At 41.1% G+C, this 17,513-nt stretch overlaps 1 protein-coding gene across 4 annotated transcripts in view; it reads right to left on the reverse strand.

Annotated features, from left to right (window-relative positions):
- Positions 1-17,513, reverse strand: part of ABHD12 (abhydrolase domain containing 12, lysophospholipase) — a 158,918-nt gene continuing 141,405 nt past the window's right edge. For all 4 annotated transcript variants that reach the window (XM_040351029.1, XM_040351032.1, XM_040351031.1 and 1 more), the window contains exons 7-13: positions 16,849-16,978; positions 16,274-16,311; positions 15,784-15,863; positions 13,576-13,658; positions 11,099-11,177; positions 8,250-8,377; positions 1-1,932 (exon numbers count right to left, since the gene is read on the reverse strand). In XM_040351029.1, the coding sequence (XP_040206963.1) occupies positions 1,899-1,932; positions 8,250-8,377; positions 11,099-11,177; positions 13,576-13,658; positions 15,784-15,863; positions 16,274-16,311; positions 16,849-16,978 (572 nt within the window). In that variant the 3' untranslated portion in view covers positions 1-1,898. The remainder of the gene's footprint in view (positions 1,933-8,249; positions 8,378-11,098; positions 11,178-13,575; positions 13,659-15,783; positions 15,864-16,273; positions 16,312-16,848; positions 16,979-17,513) is intronic.

Raw genomic sequence — 17,513 nt, forward strand, 5'->3', positions numbered from 1 at the left:
TTCCAGATCACTTAATAATTGATGTTTATTTTAAAACCACAAGATTTTAACATTCACACTGTAGCACAAAATTAAAATAACTAGCATGTTAAACAGAAAAGATATATGTTCTGATTTCTGAATATATAAGATCCTTCTTGATGCCACAAGTTATTTCAAGTAAATTCTTAGGAAAATAAAGACAAACTCATATAATTAGTAGTGCAAACTGTTCTATGTGTACCTTTTAGCAGTGTATCTGTTGCAGAAGTACATTTTCCTGATCCACACTCAGTTTATTGCTCAGTATCTATTGTGGGGAAAATGGACTTGTGTAGCCAAAGATGCCTATAACACCAAGGGAAATTCTGTTTTGTTATGGTAGAACTCTTACGGCGATGGCGATCCAGATTAATCAACACAGAAATCCGACATCCAGAAATTTGGTGTCCACTGTCCTCTTGTTCAAAGAGTTTCCTAAACCTCCAAATCTAGCTGCTCATCCCAAGTAGACATCACTGTGGTCCAATCCAAAATGCCCTGATGTATCACACCTGAGCAAAGCACTGTTTGGACAGAAGAGGAAAAGCAGAACACAAGCACAGGCTCTATTGTAGATGTACCGTCTTAGATATTTCATTTTAGATACTTAATGAACACCAGGGCTGTTTCTGTCACATTTTGTACATGGTGCTATTATTTGCAATAAGTTAAATGGTCCTTTCTTCCAAGTCAGCTTATAAATATGCAATGCCAGTGTAAGAAACTCTGCTGATGAGACTAAAAAAAGGCTCAGAAGAATTGTGGCTATAGCAGGAGTTAATTTGTGAAGCCCAATACTCAATAGAGCGTTAATGTATTTCTCAGGCATTCCATATAACAAATCTCATACCAATATGTAAAAAAAAAAAAAAAGGATATGTATGATGTGTTCATCAGTAACAGCTCTATATCAGTGCAGCGAGGAGTGCTTTTAAGAAAGACCCGGGAATTGGGTTATTTCTATTAATATAAATATGTCATACAATGGAAGCTAAAAAAAACAAAAAAACTTTTCTGGTTAGGCAGCTCTTATGTGGGCTTTAGCCAACCATGGCTCTAATCCACAGAATGTATAATATACAAAGCTGTCAGCTGAAGTTATAGGTCTTCGACTTAATCCAAGTAAAAAAAGGTCACACTATGGATTTATGATAAACTAAAGCATTGTCTCTAATAAAACAAAAAAGCTCCACAATCTCAGTGCGATAAGCTCATCCTATGTACACAGCTGACTATTTAAAAGTCCTGCATCTATCATATTCTTTCACAAAGGATGCAGAACATTAATCCCTTGTATAAAATGATTACCCTCACCTTCCACACAATCACACACATCTATGGATTATCTGGTAAAGCAGAAAGTACTGGTTATCTGCTAACAGAACGACAGTGTAAATTCTAACATGCATAACCTTTAAAATTATTGCGTTGATAATGGCAACTGGACTTAAGTCCCGCAGTGTAAAACTGCAGCTCTTTCAGTTATCATTTAAGAATTTTGATTACCATCAGTAACTTTATCCAAGTCCTGCCAAAGTGGGGACACAAATGTAACAGACATCTCACCTACAGCCAGATTGCTCTTTTGGTGCTGTCTGTTGGCTTTTCAGGTTCTGCATTAGCTGCTTTAAAAACACAAAATGTCCCATTATAGTCTGAGAGATGCAGGCAAAATGTACAAACATACATAGGGGGGGGTCACACCCTTGTTTGGTAGTTGTACCCTAGGGACAAAGGAATGGATTATATCCAATGGGAAAGCGGGAGCAAGCACTGACACGGTAGCTCTCAAACTCCTGCTTTTTCATTGATACACTGGAATCATATTGCTGCCCCCAAACCACATACAAATATCCAGCCTGTTTCATGTAGTTGGTCTATTGCTGCTCCTGGGCACTGCCAAGGAAATCCCTGTAAAGAAGAGAAAGACATGGTGACTTATGTTTTTTGACTCGTTAATGAAAACATAAGAAATGTTACAGTGAAGGCTCTTGGTAATGAAGGTCACATAATGAGTAAACAATTGTCATGTGGTTTAATGCATGTTTATTTAATCAAACCAGAATTGTATGTTTTGGGCATTTTTCCCTGAAAGTTGATTATTAATTGTTTCCAGTTATCGGTTTGATTTCCTTATATTCCAGTAGGCTCACAGCAGTGACAACCTCATATGAATTTATTTGGGGTCCCTAGAGAGCCGAATGTGTTTTATAATGTACTGTAAACCCCGCTACATGGGGTATTAAAAAGAGAATGTTTTTAATATCCGTGATCTATGATACACCAACTACTTGCAATTTCAATTTGGTTAAAAACTACTGGTTTGTAATACCCAAGTTATGGTTAAGGCAATCAAGGGCGTTTGCTAAAAAAACTATTTTTTACCTGCAAAATACTATATTTTTTTTGGAGTACGGGACACAGGAAAAATATTCTGGTTTCTTGGGTTATGCTGCTGCCTTCAGGAGATTGGACAATGGAAAACAAAAGCTGTAAGGACAGCCCAGTAAAGTCTCTTCCACTCCCAGAAAGCCTTTGTTTTTGAAGAAAGCAACAATAGGATTGTATTGTGCCAAAGTGGGTCTGTGTAAAATGCATTCCCTGAATGAGGGCAGCATGGTGGCTAAGTTGTTAGCACCTCTCCCAGGCAACCCATCGAGCCATTGGTTCAAATACTAACCATGACACTACCTGCCAAATAAGTAAAGCATGGCCAACAATGCAGTTGAGAGATCTAATTTTGTTTGAAAACGTATAAAGTTTTCTCTCCTATTTTGATCTGGGTATAGTTTGCACAAACCAATCATCTACAGACTTGAGTACCAGGCAGCTAAATTCCAAAAACATGACCGGTGGATGATTTCTTTAGATGTATGTACTGCTAGTGTCATATGCCTTAGGAAGAGTCCCTACACTGTCCTGAAACATTGTCATACAAGAATAAAAAGCCTTGGACTGGCAGGTGTGTGACATATTCCTTCTTCATATTGTACATTGCGACCAGTCGGGAATCTCCTCAGCACCTTTTTAACCACATGGTCAATTCCAGTGTCAAAAGGAATATGCTTCACTGGACCTTTTCTAGGACAAAAAAGGTTTCCTTGATAAAGGTGTCCTAGGATTTGCCAAAAACGTGTTCCCCAGCAGAGGGCATCAGCACAATACAATACTTTTTTTGCACAAAATCTCCACAAACCAGCATCTGAGCCTCTGCATATGCACCAAAAGGAGACCCATTCTGGATATCTGGCAAATGAGAAATTATAATTATCCTTATACAGGATTTATATAGCGCTGACAGTATACGCAGTGCTTTACAATTTGAGGGTAGACAGTACAAATACAATACACTTTAATACAGTAGGAATCAGAGGGCCCTCGTTAGTGCTTACAACCTAAGAAATGTGCAAAAGCTCACTGAAATAATAGTGCAGGGGCAGGGGCTCCAGTGGTTGGGAGGACAGGAGGATCTGTTCATATAGAACCAGTATCCCGAGTTCAGACCTTGGACCAGACAGCAACAATCTGGCGATTATACAACTGCAGGGGAGAACAAGGCTTTTGATAGGGCTTGAAATGGGTCCTTGAACAATTGAATGTCCAGTACATGGACTGTTAAACTTAGAGGACTACTCATTCAGGAGTTTTCAGAGACTGGGTTCCACTAGGTGGGTGCACCACAGCCTTAGACCTGTAGAGCACCCTGTGGCCAACTCAAAGCATTGCCCAATTTATGTCCAGTGCCCAGGGAGTAGCGGACATGAATATTAGATGCAAACAAATAACTACAATGGCTTTGCAGCTGAATCTTGCTAGTAGAAAAATATCTTGAGATAAAAAACAAAAAGGAAATGGTTTGCTTTTCTGAGAGCAGAAATAAGACTTCCATTCTTTAAAGCACGCAAAAACAGAAGCTTGCAGGAAGTGGGAGGAGTTATACTGGTCTGTCTATACAGGCTCGTGTTTGTCAGTGTGCAAAGCAGCAGCATAACCCAAGGTTCCAGAATAAAAAGTTTTTTTCCTTACTGTAAAATCCTTTTACAGGTAAAGTGGGATGGAGGGGACAGAATTTTCCCTTTCCTGCTCACACAGTATGTAAATGCAAAGTGGCAGCAGTCACCCTGTACAAGGAGTGATAGCATCAATGACTGGTCTTTATTGCAGGAAGCTCCTGCATAGAGGCAATGGGTTGATTTACTAAAGGCAAATAGACTGCGCAGTTGGCAAAGTGCAGTTGCACTCTGCAAAAGCAGTTGCTCCAGAGCTTAGTAAATGAGCAGAAGCTCTGCTGACTTCTATCATCCAATCATGTGCAAGCAAAAATGCAGGTGTTTTTTATTTTCCCTGCATGTGATTCGGTATTGTTTGCAAAGTGAAGCCTTACCTCATTTACTAAGCTCTGGAGCAACTGCACTTGTCTATTTGCCTTTAGTAAATCAACCCCAAAGTTTCACACTGGATTACTGAACAGATCTTGAGGTAATACACAAAGAACACCAATACGCAGGTAAGAATCCATAGAAAATATTTGCTTATCCCAGAGTTTAAATAGTTTGTTTAGATTCCTCAGTGAAGCAGTGCTAAAAAAAAATAAACTTGTATTGGTTGCTGCAAATTATGGGCCAGATCCTCAAAAGAGATACGACGGAGTAACTGCTGTTTTTTTTCGCTGTATCTTTTTTTTTTTTCGACGCAACTTTATTGACCCGTCGCGATCCACAAAGCTCGGCGTAATGTAATTTCGCGCTATGCACATCGGGAAAATGACGTCACGAGCATGCGCAGTACGGCCGGCGCGGGAGCGCGCCTAATTTAAATGGGAATCGCCCCCATGAAAAGAGGAACGCCTTGCGCCGGCGGAAATTAAGTTACACAGCCAAAAATTTCTAGGTAAGTGCTTTGTGGATCGGGCACTTAGGTAGAAATTTTAAGGCAGTGTAACTTAAATGGGAAATTTTACGTAACGCCGGATCTTTGTGGATTACCCCCTATATTTCTTAATCAGATTAGTGAATGATGAATTCTAATGTGAATCATAGCAATCTGAATAGTACACTGAACGTGCCTATCTTTGCATATACATTGATGATGCAGTTTACCAGTTAGTGAAGATTTTGCAATTATATAGAAAAAGGTAAAAATGAAGTTAGGGAAAGTCATGTAAATTTTCCAGACTAAAGCCTGGAAATTTCTCTGAATGCAACTGGACATTGAAGTGAGCCATTCCCCAATACATATTTAATTAAGTAATATCACAGCTAGCTACCATACAAAGAGGACATTGTGTGCAGGCACTAACATACTACAGAGCTGTACTGTAATGATGGGAGAACCTCTGCTTTCAAATATCTGGCAGCAATATCCTTGCCAACATTAAGCAATTTTATTGCACTGTATATCATGTAAAGCAGAAAATCTAGAATAGAGGCCATAGACATGCAGTTCTATCATGAAAAATATAGGTGAGTGGGGAATAAACAGCCCACCCATACTTAAAATGCACGGCCAGTACCCACATTTCCACCAAATCAGCTGACATATGGAAGCAATAAATGCGCTGTGAAGGACTACAGAGAAAAGGGAACATTCAGTGACCAACATGCTTAACCACTTAAGCCCCGGACCAATATGCAGCCTAAAGACCCAAGGTGTTTTTACAGTTCGGGACTGCGTCGCTTTAACAGACAATTGCGCGGTCGTGCGACGTGGCTCCCAAACAAAATTGGCGTCCTTTTTTCCCCACAAATAGAGCTTTCTTTTGGTGGTATTTGATCACATCTGCGGTTTTTAGTTTTTGCGCTATAAACAAAAATAGAGCGACAATTTTGAAAAAAAAGCAATATTTTTTACTTTTTGCTGTAATAAATATCCCCCAAAAACATATATAAAAACATTTTTTTTCCTCAGTTTAGGCCGATACGTATTCTTCTACCTATTTTTAGTAAAAAAAATCGCAATAAGCGTTTATCGATTGGTTTGCGCAAAATTTATAGTGTTTACAAAATAGGGGATAGTTTTATTGCATTTTTATTTTTTATTTTTTTTTTACTACTAATGGCGGCGATCAGCAATTTTTTTCGTGACTGCGACATTATGGCGGACACTTCGGACAATTTTGACACATTTTTGGGACCATTGTCATTTTCACAGCAAAAAATGCATTTAAATTGCATTCTTTATTGTGAAAATGACAGTTGCAGTTTGGGAGTTAACCACAGGTGGCGCTGTAGGAGTTAGGGTGCACCTAGTATGTGTTTACAACTGTTTGGGGGTGTGGCTGTAGGAATGACGTCATCGATCGTGTCTTCCCTATAAAGGGAATGACGCGATCGATGCGCCGCCATAGTGAAGGACGGGGAAGCCGTGTTTACACACGGCTCTCCTCGTTCTTCAGCTCCGGGGAGCGATCGCGACGGAGCGGCTATAAACAAATAGCCGCGCCGTGGTCCCGGATCGCTCCCCGAGCGGACCCGACCTCCGCATGTAGCGGGGGGGGTCCCGATCGGACCCCCCACCCGCTAATAGGCGAGGACGTACGTGTACGCCCATGTGCCTGTACGTGCCATATTGTGGACGTATATGTACATGCGGGGGTCGGGAAGTGGTTAAAAACCAAAATTACAGTCCTGGCCAAAAGTTTGAATGACATGAAATGACACAAATGTTAATTTTTACAAAGTCTGCTGCTTCAGTGTTTTGAGATCTTTTGTTAGATGTTACTTAAGTATATTGAAGTATATTGAAGTATATTTACAAGCATTTCATGAGTGTCAAAGACTTTTATTGACAATTACATTAGTTTATGCAAAGAGTCAATATTTGCAGTGTTGACTCTTCTTTTTCAAGACCTCTGCAATTCACTCTGGCATTCTGTTAATCAACTTCTGGTCCACATCCTGACTGATGGTAGCCCATTCTTGCATAATCAATGCTGGGAATTTGTCAGAATTTGTGGGGTGTTTTTTTTTTGTTCACCGCTCTCTTGAGGACTGAACACAAGTTCTCAATGGGATTAAGGTCTGCAGAGTTTCCTGGCCATGGACCCACAATCTTTTGGTCCCCTAGCTACTTAGTTATCTTTTTTGCCTTATGGCAAGGTGCTTCATCTTGCTGGAAAAGGCATTGTTCATCACCAAACTGTTCTTGGATGGTTGGGAGAAATTGCAATCGGAGGATGTTTTTGTACCGTTCTTTATTCATGTTCTTAGGGAAAATTGGTCGTGAGCCTACTCTCTTGGCTAAAAAGCAACCCCACACATAAATGGTCTCAGAATGCTTTAGTGTTGTCACAGTACTGATGGTAGCGCTCACCTTTTATTCCTCGGACAAGGTTTCTTCCAGATACCCCAAACAATTGGAAAGGGGATTCATCAGAGAAAATTACTTCACCCCAGTCCTCAGCAGTCCAATCCCTGTACCTTTTGCAGAATAGAAGTCTGTCCCGGATGTTTTTCCTGGAGGTAAATGGCTTCATTATTGCCCTTCTTGACACAAGGCCATCCTCCAAAAGGCTTCACCTCACTGTGAGTGCAGATGCACTCACACTGCCCTGCTGCCATTCCTGAGCAAGCTCTGGGGATGCCCTGATCCCACAGCTGAACTGTAGGAGATGGTCCTGGCGCTTGCTGGACCTTCTTGGGCGTTTTGACACCTTCTTCACAACAATTGAACCTCTCCCCTTAAAGTTCTTGATGATCCGATAAATAGTGGATTTAGATGCAATCTTAGTAGCAGCAATATTCTTGCCTGTGAATCCCCTTTTGTGCAGAGCAATGATAAATGCACATGTTTAAATGCAGGTAACCATGGTTAACAGAGGAAGAACAATGATTTCAAGCACCACCCTCCATTTAAAGCTTACAGCCTGTTATTCTAACTCAATCAGCATTACAGAGTTTCCAGCCTTGTCCTCGTCAACACTGACACCTGTGTTAATGAGAGAATCACTGACATGATGTCAGTTGGCCCTTTTGTTGCAGGGCTGAAATGCAGTGGAAATGTTTTTTTTGTTGGACTTGCAATCAAGTGCAATTCATCTAAATCATTCTTCACACCATTCTGGAGTATATGCAAATTTTGTGAAGATTAATATTTGTGTCATTCTCAAAACATTTGGCCAGGTCTGTATTCTACAAGCTCAATGGCTGGAGATGATGCTCAGGTCTGCCGCACTGTTTCCCTATATCAGGCAGTATATCTCTGTCCTAAGTTGCATGTACCCTGCTTACCTTATTATCTGTCGTAATTCTGGACTCTTATATATGTATTTGTGCCGGTATCCAAGGTCTTTGTGGAAAGGGACAAATTGCACTTTGTAATCACGTAAACTCTTTGCTGGGGCAGCAATGTTGTAAAGCTGAAGAAATAACAAATTTAAATTCATTAAAAAAGCTACAAGCATAACACATTGCAAGTAACAGGTCTTTTCACTGATCCATCAATATCTTGGGAGAGACCACTTGGGAGAATAGAAGGAAATATACAATCAGCTCTATTAGGTTGGTGTTTTAGTCCCAATAAAAACTCAACCTATGTTTGCTTCCAACAAAGACCCAATGGATCTCTGAAATTCATGCCACCCTCCCATACCAGCCACCCATATATATTCACTGAAGCTGCTGCCAGAAATATCATAACAATTGGCACAACTGGTTGGACAATTTATTTGTAACGACCTGCAATAGAATACGTTTCAAATTGACATATCATACAGCTGCCTGCTGGAAATCATGAGGTTTGGTGCTCTATATATTTTGTTGGACCAGACTTAGTTTTGAACTTAATTTCTACTTGTGCTGATTCATTCATACAGTATGAATCACTCAGAGAGCAACAGGTGGGTTAAATACACATGGTCAAAGGGTTGTTTATGTTTTCTGTTATGAATTTCTGTAATTTAGAAGGCGGGCTCTTTGAATCCTGTGACACAGCAGCGTTTACTCACAGGGTACGGTGATCAGTTGTCACAGAATTAAAGGAAGTAAACAAGTACAAAATAAACTGGTGGGAGATGAATGTATGATTTTCAATCATGACCCTAGAGACGCTTTTACAAAAGACTATGGGCCGGATTCAGATACCTGAGCGTATCTATCCGGCCTGCGTAACGTATCTTAGATACGTTACGCCGCTGTAACTTTGGGCGCAAGTTCCGTATTCAGAAAGAACTTGCGCCCTAAGAAACGTACGTTCCTCCGGCGCAATTTTTTACGTCGTTTACATTAGGCTTTTTTCGGCGTATAGTTACCCCTGCTATATGAGGCGTAGCTAATGTTAAGTATGGCCGTCGTTCCCTCGCCGAGTTTTAAAATTTTACGTCGTTTGCGTAAGTCGTTCGGGAATAGGGCTGGACGTAATTCACGTTCACGTCGAAAGCAATGACGTTTTGCGGCAGATTTTCAAGCATGCGCAATGGGATTTTTTCACGAACGGCGCATGCGCCGTTCAAAGAAAATGTAAAATATGCGGGGTCAAAGCAAATTTAAATAAAACACGCCCCCAACATCCCCATTTGTTACGCCGCCGTAAGCCCCCTCTAATTCAAATGGGGATGTTGGGGGTGTGTTTTATTTAAATTTGCTTTGACCCCGCGTATTTTACATTTTCTTTGAACGGCGCATTCGCCTTTCGTGAAAAAATCCCATTGCGCATGCTCGAAAATCTGCCGCAAAACGTCATTGCTTTCGACGTGAACGTGAATTATGTCCAGCCCTATTCACGAACGACTTACGCAAACGACGTAAAATTTCAAAACTCGGCGCGGGAACGACGGCCATACTTAACATTAGCTACGCCTCATATAGCAGGGGTAACTATACGCCGAAAAAAGCCTAACGTAAACAACGTAAAAAATTGCGCCGGCCGAACGTACGTTTCTGAATCGCCGTATCTACCTAATTAGCATATTCCTTGCGTAAACATACAGAAGCGCCACCTAGCGGCCAGCCTGAAAATGCAGCCTAAGATATGACGGTGTAAGACACTTACACCAGTCGGATCTTAGGGATATCTATGCGTAACTGATTCTCTGAATCAGGCGCATAGATACGACCGACCGCACTCAGAGATCATACAACGGCGTATCAGGAGATACGTCGTCGTATCTCGTCTCTGAATCTGGCCCTATATTTACGCTTTAATATGCTGTCTCATTTAAAGAAAACTGGTAATGATAGAAATATGTTAGCTGGCACTGTTCACTGTTCACTTTTCTTTTTGGGAACTGGCTGCTACACAAATGGCTTGGTTTTATTACATTCTAACTCTGACTCAGTATTAAAGCTGACTTTTGGAATAATCTTCAATCCTTCTGGTCTCTGCTCCAGCAGAATAAAATGCAGCAGCTCTGCCCATTCCTCCCCTCCTCTTGCCCATTAATTGAGCACTTTGTGTTTTGTGAAAACTCATTCACAAAACACAAAACTTTCTGTGAATGGATAGTGGAGAGAAGGAAAACGCAGAGATGCTGCTGTGTGAGAAATCAGCATCTTTCCTGTTAGAGCGCTGTAAGTATAGTGATAGCTGTACTCACACCGCTCAGTAAAACTGTCAGTTGTAAATAAAAGAGATACGTCCATGATTTGGCTTTCACCTTGCTGGGCTTAACTTATAGTAGCCAGCACATTTTAGAAAGTGGCTGAATTTCTGGCGTTTTAAAGTTCAGCTTTAGAACATGTTAGTTATATGTCACACCTGTATTTAGGGTGCAACATGTAACATGTTTCAGCACATCCACCCTCACCCCCTGTAATCCCTCCCTTCCCCCATGTGATAGCAGATGGTGGTTTTTCTACCTCACAGCCGATGTCACATTTAGGATCAGATGTATGGGACCCCGCTTGTAGTTCTTAATGGACTCCATTCATACTTCCTTCAGCTTTCTAACTGAAATACCATACAGAGGTATGGGCAGAAAGCTTGGAGGAGTGTGCATTGACACTCTGCACTGACATTGCACCTGCAATCCACCGATCTTGGGTGCAATGCTTTGCTGGCTTCTGTAGGAAAAAAATATTAAATGCAAATTTTTTTCTGGCAAAAATACGTGCGTTTGCTGTTGAATCTCAGTTATCATTACCTTTCTTCCTAGATGAAATGGGATCACAGGGTCATCCTCTGCATGGAGTATCAGCAGTGGGCATGATATGTATTTGACACTGGAAAATAAGGATTATATAAATGATTTAGTGTAGAAAACTGCAACTTAATCAAAGTCACCATATGTGAGTGTCATCAGCAAATTATTAAGTGGTAAATATTTGTGTAGCACTACCCCCGGAGGAGCTGCTGGATTTTTGGGCGGCGTATTACCTCTTGGCTCCTCCAAAATTCCTAGGGGTGAATGATGAGTATTGCATATAGTAGAAGTAAAGGAATGTCCACGACAGGTGCTCTTTGCAGTGTTCTTTTTTACCCAGCCGGGTACAAACAGTAAACTTGTGGTGAGGAACGTAAAGTTGAAGAAGAATGGAGAATTCAGACGTGATAATAGGAAACTGTCCTGCTCCCAAATGTAACCCTTCTGTGTGCCACTACCGCCGGAGTGGGCTTAGCGCACCCGGACAGGCCTCTCTCACTGACCTGGCAGGCGGAGTATCACTCAGACAATTGTAGGATAAAGTCTCTGACACAGACCCTCCTTAGTGAACTTGTACTTGAGAAAGAGCCTCTGCCACAGACTCCCCTTGGTGAGCCTCAGAAAGACACCCCTGCCACAGGCCCTCTCTGGATTGAATTCTTGGAAATATCCCTCCTTAGATGAATTACACCTGGATCTCCTTCAACTTGTCGCCCAGGTACCGACTGACAGGTGATCAATCCCTCAGTGTGCAGCTACCTTGATCCCCGGTGGTCCGTCCAAGCCCTTTTGGACCACCAGCCTCTCAATGGCGCTCCTCAGACCAACTCCCCACCGAACAGCAGTACAGCTTGGGATCTTCAGAAGTGGGAACCCAGTCACTCACTGGGTCCCCGTCGCTGTTCAGATGCTTCGGGCCAGCATGGTCCCGGAACCAGGAACACCGCGTGGCACGCATGCCCTGGCCAGGTAGGCCATAGCGTTGGGGCGCCGTGATGTGACCACCCTAAAGGTGGGTGCCACACTGGACGAAAAAGACCCAGAACCAATGGCGTCTGCCTCATAAATACCCCTCCCCAGCATGCACAGCGAGGACAAACCCTCCTGATTGGCTGCTGGGAATGAGCACCCAAACCTTGGACTCCACTGCTGCCACCCGCAGCACCGGGGCTGGAAGAATACCCCAGCACAACAGAATAGCCCACAGCACAGCCAAGCTGAGACAGAGACCCTGTTTTGCATTTAACAATGTGGATCAGAGTTTAACTACACTCTGATCTACCCTTAAATTTAACTAGCACCAATACTATAAACGTACATAGGGCCAGATTCAGATACAATGGCGTATCTTTAGTTGGGCGTAGCGTATCCTATTTACGCTACGCCGCCGCAACTTAGACAGGCAAGTGCAGTATTCACAAAGCACTTGCTCTGTAAGTTGCGGCGGCGTAGCGTAAATGGACCGGCAAAAGCCTGCGTAATTCAAAATAGGCTGGTAGGGGGCGTGTTGTATGGAAATGAATCGTGACCCCACGTAAATGACGCGCCTAACGAACGGCGCATGCGCACGCATGCTCAGTATCACGTCAAATTTTCTCCGTAAATTACGCCGGCTCAATGGTTAGTCGACGTGAACGTAACCTACGCCCATCCCCATTCACGTACGACTTACGCAAACAACGTAAAATACGACGCTGTTCCGACGTCCATACCTTAACATGACTTACCCCTGCTTTATGAGGGGTAAAGTTACGCCGGTCGTACGCCTTATGTAAACAGCGTATTTTAATACGCCCGGCGCAAGTACGTTCGTGAATCGGCGTATCTAGCTCATCTGCATATTCGACGCGGAAATATACGGAAGCGCCCCTAGCGCCCAGCGTAAATATGCACCCCAAGATACGACGGCGTAGGAGACTTACGCCGCTCGTATCTTGGCAACAGTGAGGCGTATCTGATTCTTTGAATCAGGCGCCAAGATACAACACCTCACATTCAGACTTACGACGGCGTATCTGGAGATACACCGTCGTAAGTTGTTTCTGAATCCGGGCCATAGGCGTTACATTTGTATAAATAGGTTGGCTTTCTTGATCAGTACAGACACACAATTTCAAAACAATAGTTAAACAATCTTGGGAGTACACAGAATAAAATTGATTTCATGTAACAAAATATAGCTTGGGAAGGCTGTCTATGCTCGTCTCCGTTGCTCTTAGCATGCATTGCAATAAAAAGCAAGTGTTCAGGTTGTGAAGGATAGGGATCTTCTGAGGTTTATTCTAAAACCAACGATCATAAAGTTTGCAAGGGTCTTAACTGACAGGTGGTAATGTACTGCACATCAAGTCTTACATTGTTGGAAATTTAAAAATGAGTCTCTTGAAAAATGTCCATTGCAATTATATAACCTACTTAAAAAGTTTGTACGGTATTATCAAGGCCAAGTTGAGGAAAGACACATATTACATACTTACTTTTCATCGTTGGCAAACTTGATGCCACTTGCTGTGATGGGATCGAGGAAAAACCAATCAAAACCTGGGAAATATCTGTACACCTAGAACAGCATCATAAAGAATCTTAGCAGACTATATGAACTGACATAGAATTTCATAGTCAGTTTAAAGTTCAATTTTCCTGTACTAGTGATTATCTTCTTGTTTGGGTCAATTTCTTTTTATATTTTTTACATTTGTAAATTTTTAAATCAATTATATTAGTTTCTTTTTTTATAATTAACATTTTATTTTTTCAAATGCCATGGTAGTTTTTTCTTTTTATGTGTATAAAATATTTAATATACAAACTTTTAATACAGGAGGCAATCATGACAAAACAAAGCATTATGTGATTTCTAAAGTGGTCGCAATGTAAAGAAAAAGTATGTGTACCCCTTGTGATTAACTCGTTTACTTCAGTAATTTGCCATAAAATGTGATCTGATCCTCAGCTAAGTTAAACAATAGAGAAACAAAATTAGGTTGATTTACTAAAGGCAAATATACTGTGTACTGCAAGTGCAGTTGCTCTAGATCTGAGGGGAAGCTCTGAAATGAGGGAAAGCTCTACCAATTTCTATCATCCAATCATGGATGTGCACTGCATGTGATTGTAGTGCACAGTATATATTACACTGTATATGTATAGCTATGTTAAAAAATCCAGTAAAACACTGTCTTACCCTGCTCTGCACATGCTCAGTTGCTCTCTATTATTAGACACTGTGGAGTTTGTAGATTCCGATCTGCTGACAGCCTTAAAGCAAAATTAAACCCTCAAACACTTTACAGCCAAACAAGCTGCCTTTCTTTGATATGCAAGACAGTTTGGTTGAGGACAGTTGGCAATCCCAGCATTCCAGGAATGTTACTTGTTTTCTGAAACTGTTAAATTGATGGGTTTATTTCCGCTTTATGATTTACTGCCGTTCAGGGGATCTGGGCTTCAGCAAAATGGCAGTCTCCAGCAAGAAGAAACAAAAACAACGCTAAAGGCAATTGACAGCACACACTAATTTAGGTAGCATAATTACATCAACACGAGCATTGAATGCTGGGAGCTCAGCATTCACCGCATCCAGGAAATAAATGCTTGTGGGCTTCACAAGCCCACAAACAAGATGGAAACAGCATCATCAATTATTAAAACTTTTTTTATGCCAAATATCTCGGGGGAGATATTACAGCTAACAAGTGAGTGTAATATTGTAACTATGAAAGTGTATGAATGGCTGAAAAAAATAAAAAAATAAATGAATGGTCGGTGGACCTCCGCTTTAATGCATTCTATGCAATAAGTTAAAAAAAAACCTGGCTGCAGAAGCGCCCCTACTCCTCCTCAATCCAGCGATGCTGCAGAAGAGCCTTGGCTCTCAGGGACTCTCCTTTCTGGTTGGCTGATGCACAGCAGCTGGTGCTATTGGATTCCCCTGCTGTCAAAGTCAGTGAACCAATGAGGAGAGAGGGGGCGGGGCCGAGCCATGGCTCTGTGTCTGAATTGACACACAGAGCAGCAGCTCGGGTGCCCCCACAGCAAGCTGCTTGCTGTGGGGGCTCTCGGCAGGGGGAAGGGGCCAGGAGTGCCGTCGAAGGACCCGAGAATAGGAGTACATGGGCTGCTCTGTGGAAAACAACTGCACAGAGCAGGTAACTATAACATGTTTGTTCATTTAAAAAAAAAAAACTTTAATATCACTTCAAGCTTTGGAAGGTTTTACCCTCTTCATGGCCAGGACATTTATTGCTATTCAGCACTGCTCTACTTTAATTGGCAATTGCGTGGTCATGCAATACCGTACACACGTGAAATTTTGTATCCTTTTTTTCACACAAATAGAGCTTTCTTTTGATGGCATTTGATCCCCACTACATTTTTTTTTTTTTTTGAGACATAAATGAAAAAAGGCAAACAATTTTTAAGATAAAACAATATTTTCTACTTTCTGTTAAAAAATATATCCAGTACAATTAAATGTTGTCATAAATTTAGGTCAAAATTTATTCTGCTACAAGTCTTTGGTAACAAAATCCCAATAAGTGTATATTATTTAGTCTGTAGGAAAGATATAGCGTCCAAACACTATGGTATACGTATTTGAAAACAATCATTTCTTGATGCCTTTAAAATGTCAGGACAGCTCTTATTTTGCTTTCACTAGCATCAAGCCCAGGTTTGTTACGTACCACAGAAAAAGGATGACTTTTTGCCTCTTCTCGAATGTTTGTAAAAGGTGATTCCAGGACCAGGGCATCAGGAGGGGTTTCTACAAAACATTACAAAGCAAAGTTACAATCAGAAGAACTTTATAATATCATTAGTGTGTTTTATTAATACATTTCCATTATATTTAATAGTCCCTTACAGTAGAATATACCACAAACATGCAATATTAAACAAAACCCGGAGATAGGAGGTACTGTGTAAAACTGACTCAGGTGTCCATTCCAATAAATTAGAATGTGAGCATAATTGGCTTTTACTAGTGTAAAAAACACTTCCAAAGTTGCTAGTTGCTATTTTATCGAATTCACTTGATGTGAGAAAATAATCTACATACAGTTGCATCAGAAATATGAACAAACATTAAAAGTTCCTGATCATTTTAAGTCTGCTTTCCTAGTAGAGTAGTAGGCTGAATAATGTGCATATAGAAAGCAAGGCTTGAATGCTTACCTCTTTCACACAACCTCCTCACCAAGTTTGTGGCAACACTGCAAATCACAAGACAGAGTAAGTGAAAAATTCACACCATTGCAATATTTGGAACATGATGGAGATATATCAGAAGGGAGACAAAATACACAACTAAAATTCATCAGGCCATAGTTGCAATAATATATCGAAGTCCAAAAGTCTAACTTGACTCATGGTTTGACATTCAGTCTCAGAGCAATATCAAGGTCATTCTTCTTGCCTCTGTTCTCTACAGATATGCATATAAAAGCAGAGTTTAATGTTTAGCAGCAGCACAACAGTGTAACCTGCAATGTGAGGGCCACAGGAAGCCAAGGGTGGAAATTATATTCTATATGGGTTCAACTTTAATGTAATGTGAACTGCAATCATATGAGCTAGACCGTATTCCTTAGCTAAGCTAAGTAATAAGTAAATAATGGAGTGACAAGAATTATTTTACTAAGAAAAACCAAGAGTGTGTCTGTTAAGCTACTTCTAAGATGCAATACTGGTGGTGCTGCCTACTGTTGATGTATGGATGAGAGAAACCTAAGCACAGGTATTATATTTACCCTGTTCCTAAAGAGTGTCCCCAGATGTACACAGGATTGTCCCCACTTCTGGCCTTGATCCAGTCAAAGACATGAAGGGCATCATAGGTCATACCAGTCTCTGAAGGAGAACCAGCGGAGTCACCCCATCCTGAAAAATACAAAATCAATGATGGTCGAATGATAACACACTACATATACACTGATACCAGAGCTATTCAGCTAAGGCAAACGGAAAACAATGAGTAAACTATGTAAATGTGTGCTTTAGATTAAAGGATAAGTTCACTTTATAAAAAAAAAAAAAGGCACATTTATTTTCAGGTAAAAAAGAAATATGCATTTACAATTATTATTTTTTGGAGCTTGGAAAGCATTGCACCAGTGATCAGGAAACCCCTGATGCAATGCAAGTCTCCTGCAGACTGTCATTGTGAGCTATCTGGCCATACATCATACAGGCAGGCAGTTTCACACCGACAGGAAGACAAACGCTCAACTGCGTCGTGGTAGTTAATGGAAAACTACAAACCCACAATCGCAAAGGACGTAGGAACTTGTAGTTCATTCATACACAGAGCTCTGTGTATGAATGATGTGGCGGTGTGGGCAGATAGAGGACCACTACCTCAGCATTCCAATAAAGACAAGCACCAGCAGCAAAACTGGATACATTTGTATACAAA

The sequence above is a fragment of the Rana temporaria genome, chromosome 4 (assembly GCF_905171775.1).
Source record: "Rana temporaria chromosome 4, aRanTem1.1, whole genome shotgun sequence".
NCBI classification, from domain to species: domain Eukaryota; kingdom Metazoa; phylum Chordata; class Amphibia; order Anura; family Ranidae; genus Rana; species Rana temporaria.